Source organism: Lepeophtheirus salmonis, chromosome 13, assembly GCF_016086655.4.
Source record: "Lepeophtheirus salmonis chromosome 13, UVic_Lsal_1.4, whole genome shotgun sequence".
Lineage (NCBI taxonomy): Eukaryota > Metazoa > Arthropoda > Copepoda > Siphonostomatoida > Caligidae > Lepeophtheirus > Lepeophtheirus salmonis.
This window is the reverse complement of record NC_052143.2, coordinates 1,615,394-1,626,465: the sequence shown is the minus strand read 5'-3', so window position 1 is coordinate 1,626,465 and position 11,072 is coordinate 1,615,394. Positions and strand designations below refer to the sequence as shown.

Genomic DNA, 11,072 nt, shown 5'->3' with positions numbered 1-11,072 from the left:
GAACCCTTCAGCCATTGCTCCAAACATAAAGTGGAAAAAGGATCGAAAGTCATGAGTAGTTATTCAGTTATGTCTATATAATTGATTGACTTTTATAAAGTACTGGGTTTATTCACTGATTAACGAGAATTAATTTGAGTTTAATTTATCTACATTACGACACTGTCTATTAGTAATAAGATCGTCCAAGGGTAGACTAATTTACTTGTAGATGTGTATGTCACAAACAGTTATTATTGCATAGCAAGAGTTCAAATACTGTATAGAATAGATCAAAAACTTAAATGTTCCTTTTCAAATGATTGATGATCCCCTCATCCAACCTTTTCTTCTGTCATGAAATTAGACACGGATTTTTAACAGTTAACATTTTTTATTAACATCATATCATGGATACATAAAAAAACAAAATGAAAGAAATCACAGGGGAACATATTGGGAAAAATAAAATAAAAATACTAACAAATATATCAATACATGCTATATACTTAAGAGAAGGAAGGAGTACCACCAACTCCACAAGGAATAAAACTTGAGGGTTCTGATCACTTTACTGATTATTTAGTCCTTGGATAAAGGTTCTTCCCCGGATGTATTAGCGGTGATTGAATCCTGACTGATACGGAATGGCACGCTCAACATATTCTTCAAAACATAATCTATATCTATATATATATTTATTTTGTATATAAACTTATCATTTCTTTAAATATTATCTATAATTGGCTGAATGAATCTTAATATGGCATAGAGGGTGAATATCCCTAGGAGACGAGAGACAAGTGCAAGAATGAAAGAGTGATGATAGGAAGTAGTAGACGTGAAAGAGTCCATGAGAACACGCCATGGATTGAAGGTGAGGATGAAGGCATTCTCGAGGCTTCCTGCTTGAACATTGTTTCCTCATGTCGACGTTTCTGATTCTTTCGTCGATAGAGATCTTCTTTGTACATTTTACGAGTTTTGGGGGACTGCAGAGAGGGATACAACTTATTATTTGAGAGTTTGTCCTCAAGGGGAGCATCATCCGTTTTGACTATGTTCCTTTTTTCTAGAGGAGCAATTTTAAAAATGACTTTCATGTTGTGCGAATTACAACGACCTCCATTCTTGCGACGAAGCTCCCCTTTGGAAGACGTTGTAATGAAATAATAGTCGTTCCCTGGCTTAAATTCCAGGCCACCGGGTGTAGGAGTAAAGGAGCGGAACGTAATGGTAAAGTAAAGAAGTTTATCCGGATGATCACACTGGGCAATCACACGAGGATTTGGATTAAGTATGATGCAAGAGTCAAATTCTTCCTTGCTCACGTTATAAATAATATAAGTTTCCTTTTCTTCATCCGAAGTTTGGGGAGAGGAAGTTCCTTGATAGTAAGGACAGACTATATTGGCTTGATCAAACTCAAATACTCCATTTGATTCGTTCACATCGATGACGTTGTCTGTATTATCAATGCGGAACATGGGATTAGAGGCGTTCCAATGGACTTCATGGACTTGCTTTCCGGATCCACGCTTCGAGATGACAAAGAGGAGGAAGGAAAGGCGTAGAAGAAGCATGTTGAATACGTGAGAGAAAATCATCTGGAAATAAAGAAAATAATTAGTATGATGCATAAAATGTTGGAATGAGCTAGACAGGCGAATGATTCAGCAAATTCTTGCCACACTAATTAAACACAAGAGGGGACTCCTCATAAATTCATTCATAAGTAGATATGTGTTATAGCACCTTTTTCATTTATGTACAAGGGTTTGCTTCAATGTACATAATATTACAAAAAAAAAGTACATTGTATTTTTAGGAATACAAAGAAGATCATCATCATAGAAATAATAAAAAAATTCTTTTCAACCCTGGATGTAGAACCCATGTTGTACATTTACCGCCTAAAGGAATCTTTAAACGGATAAAAAAAGAGAGAAGTTAATTATAACATATATAGATATAAGTACTTTGGATCTTTTTTCATAAATTACAAAGAGCTGGGCCAGGTGACTTATGATGATTCTAAAAAGGAGTTTATCATTTTGTGTTTCTTTTGTGGTACAAATGTTTTTGTTGAGGTCGAATGGGGGACTCCGAGAGCGGAGAAAGAGTCACACGACAGAGATTGATAAAGTGTTTGTTTGTTTGTTCCATGATACATAAAGAAGAAATATGTATTTTACGGTCCTTCCCTTTGATCCAAGGAAGGCGACACAATACAACACAATAAAAAATCCGACTTCCGCAAATCCTCTCAAACATATAAAATGATGAACTCTACTCATCCTAAGAAATATGTAAATAGACATTCAACTCAAGAATAAATCGATAAATGTAAGGCTTGACCGTCCCATGGAGTTTGTCAACATTGATTTGGGGCTATTATTCATCATTGTTATCTCTTATAAATCAATCAATACCAACATTATTTCGGGGGTTTTTTTCCAAGGGGTTTACTCAAAATTTATCCAAAAATAAACGCCTTTGTAGAAAAATAAATAAATACAATGAGAAATCCGCCAAAATGAGGAGAAAAACACTCAAAAATTTAATTATATTTTTGTATGTACGTAGATATTTTGAGCCAATGAGTTAATCACTCCTCTATTTGAAGAGATTGGACCAAAGGGAGAAAATTAATCATTAACATTCCTATATATAGGTAGATAGATATTACCCATAAAGTGTCTGGTTATTTCAGTACCTATTAATATATGTACATATGAATGGTAATTGAAAAAAGAAGGAAAATTGCTAAATTTATGGGTACAAAGTAAAGAGATTACTTTGAAGGACTCTTTCAAAAACAGATTTTTCCAACAAAATAAGATGTCTTTTAATATTGTAGGTTTATTTATTTACAAGGACTCTCATGGGACTGATTGGACTTTTTTCTTATAGATTAAATAAAGAGTACCCCCTCCCCTCACTGTAATTGAATAGGGCTCTTAATTGAGATACCTATTTTTGTGAGTCTCATTCTCTACATACTCAATAGGTGGAAAGGAATTCTCTCCCATGTCACAATAGGGTTTTTTAGAGTTCCCAAAAAAAACATTCTTTGAGAGTTCATCGCGTAGAATGTTTCCTACAGCAAAGAATCTTCTGAGTACATACTTTTTAATTAATACTCGAATACCATCAATATATATATATATTGGATATTGCTCTGGAGATACTTATAATACTCGCATTAATCAATTATTATTTGTGTTGTGTTATAATTGGTTTTGAGGTAATGGAAGATATTTTGTGACGTGGTAGAAGGAGATTTAGTTACATTTCATCACCTGGGGTCAAAACAATCACTTTGTTATTGACAAGGAATCATTGTTGCCGTTATAATAGATCATTACACCCTTAAACGAATGGGTAGGGAATAGATTATAGTCTATAATCATACATAAAATTACGTAGAAACATACCAACTTTGAATCCTTTAGTATATATAAGAGAAACATGTATAATCCATGATGTTCTACGACGAATTCATCATCGATGTACAATAATGTACTTATTATTGTAAAAGCTAGTAACAACCATCTTTTTGAGTACAATGAAATAACATACAAAAAAAAATAATATAGGATAGTCATTCAAAAAGGCAGATGTTGAGAGTAAATCCCTACTTCATATACTAACTTGAGAGAGTGGAACTGAATCTGGGACATTATTCTTACTAGATGAACAATAAAGGACATGAGAGACTACAAAAAATTGGGGAAACATGCCGATTAAGAGAATCGTTAGAGTGAATTGAAGAGTCCTCATTTTCTTTTGTCCGTTGTATTACTAAATATTTTTACATGTATATTGACGCCCTTTGGCGAAGAATAATAATTAATAAAATATAAAGCACTTACATAGGTTAAAATCTTCTTATTGACTCCTCATCGTCAATCAAAATGGATGCTCTATTAATATTTGGATTAATGATTTAATACTAATAATCGAAACACACAACCACTGATTATAATCAACATATATATTTATATATAAATATTAAGTATCAACTGTTTTCAAAAAGTACTGCTCCGTACTCGTATCAACAACTCAAAGTACTGAAGTAATTTTTTTTTCCTTTTTTACTATGAAACACAGTAGTAGAACATTCGGCGCGTGGATTTAAAAGAGAGCGCAAGAACGACACAGCGCGCTTTCTCTAGCAATGCATCCCGATGGATGTATTGTATTTATAAAAAAGTATCATCACAGCGGGTCATTGAATATAGATGAAAAAATATATTTTTTTATTATTTTTTGATAAAAAAATCAAAATAATATGTGTTTCCAAAATGAGGGTAACTGCATCAACTGACTCATGACTCTATAATTATCCGGGAAGGTGGAATTCCATTTTGAGGCGCAAAGTGTCATACTATTGGCTATTATTACATAGAAATAAGTGATACAACGGTACTTTTTCAATTATTTCGGGTTCGATTCTATAAGTATTGCCTAGATAACAATATATTTCTACCCGTTCCGGTACCAAAATATCTATTGGTAATTTTCAACATATATCAACTAAAAATATTAATTAAAAATGCCGTTAATTAATGGACTTATAGAGTGGTCCAAAGGGTTTTTGTTTAGCCTACAGGCACCAGCGTCAGTATGTGTTTGTTAGTGGGAAGTTAAATTATATAATGGTGACATCATCAGGGGCATACATATGACTTTTTATTATATATTTTTTTAGAGGGGGTTGGGGACTAAAATATTTCCTTCTAAGACTTTGGCTTTTACGACAAATTTTGATAAAATATTTCTGTTTTTGTATCAACGTCAAATAATTTCTAATTTTTTTTTTTTAATTTCCCAAAAATCATGAAGTTTAAATTTTTTAATACATTACAAAATAAATATTTCTCAAATATGAGTGTCAGAAAAAAGAAGTTACATCATTTGTGGGACCATTTTTGTATGACATAGTGGATCTAAAAGTCCTTTTTTCATTTTTAGGGACTGTTTGATGAACCAGAATTACCAGTAGGGCCCCTCTATCCCATCAAAACCTGAGTGGATCTCAAACGTAAAACACTATGAGGAAGTCAAATTTCCCTTGATAATTTCAAATTACTCCCTGGCATCATTTTCCTCTGACATTTAATCTGATTTGTAATATTTTTCCTATATATTTCATATTGATTTCAGTCATAAATATTCTATTGAAAATTCGGCGATACTAGCACCTCACCTCAGCTGACAAGACGTACCGGAAGTTGAATAGTCCTATTAAAAACTCTTGAATGTATGAGAATAGCCACAGGAGCGCCCTCTATCCAATCAAAATCTGATAGGATCTGAAATTTTACAAACTAAGAAGACGAATTTTTGTCGAAAAAAATCAAATTACTCAATGCATCATTTTCTAGTCGTATAAACTTTAGTTTGAGCTTGAATTTTTAACATACTTTTTTAATATTTTGAGTCATCCTTATTGTTAAGACTCCTATTGAATTTTAACACGATACTAACGCCGTGAGTAGTCAGCAGACAAGTGATGCCAAACGTTAAAATGTCCCTATATGTCGGTAACTTTAATTTAGTATATTTTCCATAGTGTCAGTACACACAACGTTATTGTATTGGTATTATGGAGAAGGCTAGATTATTTATGATATAACTTAATAGTATAAACACACACTTTAGGCAATACTTATTTTTCAATTGTTTCTCTTGTTTTAATATTATTATTTTTGGTCATGAAAAGTTATTTTAATATTTCAAACATCATCTTTTTTTTTTATCTCTTTGATCGCGTGGATGTTCCTTGCATATTCGAAATATTTTCACCTGGTTCATACGCACACACGTACCGATGTTGTGTGTAGCTAGTAGACTTATGATATATAATTTATTTAATAATAAAATTATGATACTGCTGTTTTTTTGTTTAAAAAGGGGTAAGTTGAATATTTTGTGATGAATATAACATATAACAATATTTGATGTTAATATCATCTGCTTAAGTTATCATAGTAGTGTACAAAGGTTGCCGGGAGACCATTATGATATTAGGGGTAAATCAAATTCAATTCTAGCCCAACTTTTCGGAAGCAAATTGATTTTAGGATATTTCAAGGATTTATTGTTTTCAAATCAAGATAAAGTTCCTTCATTGTAAGGAGTATTTTTTTTAATCAAACATTTGTGGATGCTGCTAATCGTAGGAAAGTACAGAGGTTCTGATCGTTTGAGTATCCAAAGTATTTTGCTGGGCTACAATTAGTTTTTCTTCAAAATGAAAAATAAGAATTATATCCTTACGTATCACTTGAGAAAAAGAACTTTAAGGATGCTTTTGAAATCCAACAACGTAACTTTAAGATTCAAACTTATGAATCCCTTTACAAATAGAAATTGTCTTTAAAAAAAAGTCATTTTATAATGGGTACAGAAGTCAAATAAAGCCCTTTGATGACTAAAAATTCACAAAGTTTTTATTATTATTAGAATACAACAGAAGATCCAACTAACAGGTCACCCTAAAAGTTAGACATTCTAGTACACGCACAAAAATAAATAAATATATAAGTTGACCTTTTTTGTGACCTTTTATATGACCTTAAAAATGTATATTATGAACTTAAAATGATATATGTCTATTGCCTTTAAGTATAACAAGGCTTTCATGATCATGAGAGCTGATGCTCTATGTGGATGGTACTTATTAGTGCAATATGAGGCCCATTCACAAGATTAACAAGAAACCATAGGCTGGAGCATGGAATTCTAGACAAATGGAATAATCACGCATGCAGTTTACTTGTTTTTCTTTGTTTCCTCTCTTGAAGGAATAGAGTAATAAATGACGTTGACTCTTTTTTTCAACCAATCACTTCTTTTATATTTCACTTCATTATATATATTCATTTGATTTGAAATAAAAGTCCGATTATAGGACAAAGTTTTTGGTACTTAAACCAATAATGGGCACAGGCACCTTGCCCCAGCACGGTGCTGATTATGTACCTTGTAGCTATTGTTGGGATCCTTTTATAAGATAAAGTCATCCATTGGAGTCTCTATGTAAGATCCCCCAAAGTTGTAAAAGTGTTCCTATATTCTACTTATAAGTGCCTTGTTCCAAGTTACCTATTACTGACATATTAATATTGAATACTATATTTAGCTATATTTTCTTATTCAATATATTTTCTTTCACATGAAATTACAGCCTCATGGTTAACAGGTCAGAAGTTAACTTTATTGTTGCACCTGTATGGGCTCTAATTGACTTCTTTATGTTGTAAGCACAAAGTCACATATAGTGTGCACCTTTCCGTAACGCCTGATGACCATTGACTTTCTAATTGTTACTACAACATTTTTACACTTATGTACATAAAATCACAATTAAATGCTACAGCAATTTTTGGTTTCCTACTCTGTGGATTCTTGATGGCTCACGACAAAAAATCCATCATTTGTTGGGGATACATTCCACGGTGATCAAAATAATATATAAATGAAATTCCAAGGATTTTTTAAAGAGTTGATTTGTATCTCTTAAGGTCTAACTTGACTCGATCAAGTAATCTTGTTTAAACATCATGTTTAGGGGGTGTTGTATTATGGTCTAGGGATAAACAATGTACCTATCTACTGAAGAATAATATTGTCTACATGGAATAGATAATCCTCTTGTTTGTCCCTCTAGTATCTGAAGAGGACAACAGTAGTGGAGTTATTAAAACACGTCAACTATAATTACAAATCCAAACAATTTACGGATTAGCATAGTATTTTCTTCTATATCTCAATCATGTTGGCTCTACGAGCGTAACCGGTGGTCCTAGAAAATATGTATATTGTAAAGGGTTCATAAATATTGTTACAACTCACTAACAATCAGAAGATAGACTCTAAATACACTTGAAGATTTCTCAAGGAATGATTTAATTATTAGTTTTTTCTTCCACATATTATACAGATATAAATTCACAGCTGCCAATTGGTTGAGATTCTTATCCAATTACGTACGTTCATACTATATAATATATCTAAAGAATTTATTGCTTATTTAATCTAGACATCGAATAAGTATTTATTAGATGTGTGTGTGTGTGTGATTTAAACTTGATTAGATCTCCCCTTCCAGCTGTTATCAAGGCATTACTTTGATTAACCTCTCCGCATTTCAAAGAAAAGGTGGTAATAATACTAATATTGAATGAGAGGATTATGACCATAGGACGTCGATAGCATTAATTAGGATTGAAGAAATACAATAAGTAAATTGGTGACTGCATAATTTTAGATTCTCATTATATATGTACATAATGCAGTCTAAATCTTTCCTTTAGGCCTTTTTAACGATTTTTTTTGTCATAATATTCGTATCTGTAGGAAAATTAAAGATACATAAATAAACTTTACATCAAAAAAAAAAAAATTCACAAAGTATAATTTATTTATAACCCTTTCCTTAGACATAATTCTTTATTTACGACTTAGCCGTTGAGTCCCATTAGGATAGATATATCGATGCATGTGCATATTTATTTCATATTATTTTTTATCCTTCCAACATAAATTACATTATATATATTGATCAATTTGTATAATTACATATTTTGTATGTTATAAATGAATTTTAAGTGAATTAATTATTGGTGGAGGATTATATCTCCTTTTTAATACATAGTGTATATAATTACGCATTAAGAAGTCGTAAAATAAATAAATAATGGGAATGAAGTAATCAGTAGGGATGGTTTGATACACGTAGCCCCCATTGACTAAAATATTGTTGTAAACCTTTTCGAGAATCCAGGGTTTTTTTTTTTGTGTAAAAGATGAGAGAATATTGTCCAAATTTTGATAAAGTTTTTTTTTTTGTCACTTTTTGAAATACATATGGATATAAAGTAAAGGTTATTTCTATGAAAGACAGTCATTTTGCTACAATCTTGAAAGGGTTGTGGATGTAGGATCGAGCACTGTATATAGTGCACACTGATATATATCATATTCATATTTTAGATATAAGAATTAAGCTGCCCATTTTATTCTCAGAACCGGTTTATAGTCCGAATTGTATTAATCCAGAATATCCAGACACAAAACTAATAAATTATTAATTTTTTTTATTCGATCTTTGGATAAAATGAGTTAAACTAACACAATGCGATCATTATTATGTTTCTTAGCCTTTGTTTTAGAAATAGAAAGAAAGAAAAGGCCTAAAACCATGATAGTTTATCGTTTCTCTCAAAATAAGGCTATTTTTTAAATTGAAAATTTTCTATAACAAAATATTTAATACAAAATATTAAGTATCTATGGAGTAAAGGTATTTGTATAATATTTTGAATAGATTCATGCAACTATATTAATATAACCAACACGACCATGTTAATATCCCAATCGGAAGAGATTTGTTAGTTCACAGTACAAATTTATAGTAGTAGATCACATCTTTTCTGTACTCAGATCAACACGGCACATTTAAACATTTCTAATTTTTTTATATAATTTAAGAATTACTATGATACGACCTACGAGACCCTCATCAAGCGAACCTTATATGAATTTTGGACTTTTTATAGGATTATTGCAAATATATTTTAAAGGTGTACTATCTACATATATTGTCGTTTGTCTCATTTTAACAGCAAGGGTGTGCACCTATAGCTCACTGCGTCATTTAAAAAAATAAAATAAAAGAGAATTGAATTGAATATAAAAAATAATAATGTGACTTTAGTTAAGATTTAGCAACGAGGGTGTACAGCTAGACCTTAGCGCTTCATTTAAAAAAATTAAATAAAAGATGTGTGCATATATATAGTAATAAACCAACATTTAGATGTCTGTCATCTGAACACTTACTAATTCAGTAATGAATGAAGTTTGAGTTATTGAACTTATTTTTATTTCGTTATATTAAAGCATACATATGTACAATTAGTTATAAAACAAAACAAACCTGAGCTGGCTAGCTTACGTACAAGTAAAGAAAAGTGACACTTGAACATGATCCACAAATTTCAAGACGCGCACTCCTTGGCAGAGGGCGTCTCCAGTTAGCAAGTGCGGAACTTTGGAGAGAAAGAAAGGCTCTGTCAAAAAGGACACACTGGACCCTGAAGAGTAAGATAACAACCCAGAGCAATCTCCTCAAGTACATGGGGCCCATGCAAGAGATCTCGGGGTTAGCACCAGACTGTTTAGAGAGCTATAAAAAAGTGGATAGAAAGAGCCTTGTTAGGGCGAAGAGTCCACTTTTCAGTCCATCAAATGAAAGAAACCTATCTCCTCCGTTGCAAGACTCTTTTGAGTTATTTTGTACTCTTTTTGAGACGTTTAGGACCCCTACTGACATGATGCAAACACCCTTGACTACATCTTTTCGATTCATGTCGAGGGGAAGGCCTGCAGTGTCTGTCAAACACTTCATAGCCACTTACAACTGGGATACAACGAAAGAGGACTACATTTGGAGTGACTGCCAGGACTTCTGCCACTGGTTGGAGGCCATCATTGCCGCTAGGGGCGGCTAAATTAATGATTAAGAGAGCTTAGATACACATCTATTTATAGTATTAATTTAATTAAAATTCTATTGTGAAATAATAAATTATATCATGTTGAAGTTAAAAATTCAAAGTGTTCAGACTTTAATGGACCACTCCGTAGAGCACCACGTATTTCCTCCATTCTCCTAATATTTCAAGATATTAATATGCATGTATTCCACATCCAATTGGTATTCTTTGAGTATGTATAATGTACATAAAAGTCTAATATTATAATACAAAAATGGAGTAGGCAACATCGATTGAGGGTAATTTATGATTATCATGGAGAATGCCATTTTTTCCATTTCTTTATTTATTTCAAATATGGTCAAAGATGAATTTTCGTGGGCAATATTACACTGAGTCATTCTATGGCCTCATGGTGTGATAATTTTTTTTTTTCTTAAAAAGATATTATTCTTGTTCGATATGGAAATAGGATTTTACTATTGATTGTCTCCAAAATACACATAATTTATAAGTGTAGAAGGTCTAGGTAATATCGTTTGAATGAAGTAATTATAGGCACAATTTAAATGTTTAAATGTGCCG

General features: G+C 31.8%; 1 protein-coding gene across 1 annotated transcript; it reads right to left on the bottom strand.

Annotated features, from left to right (window-relative positions):
- Positions 1–353: 353 nt before the first annotated feature.
- Positions 354–4,059, bottom strand: LOC121128148 (ephrin-B2). Its single transcript, XM_040723713.2, has 2 exons — positions 3,855–4,059; positions 354–1,586 (listed from the first exon to the last, which is right to left on the bottom strand). Exon 2 carries the CDS (start codon positions 1,584–1,586, stop codon positions 765–767), a length of 822 nt encoding a protein of 273 aa, XP_040579647.1. The 5' UTR covers positions 3,855–4,059; the 3' UTR covers positions 354–764.
- Between the last annotated feature and the right edge of the window lie 7,013 nt (positions 4,060–11,072).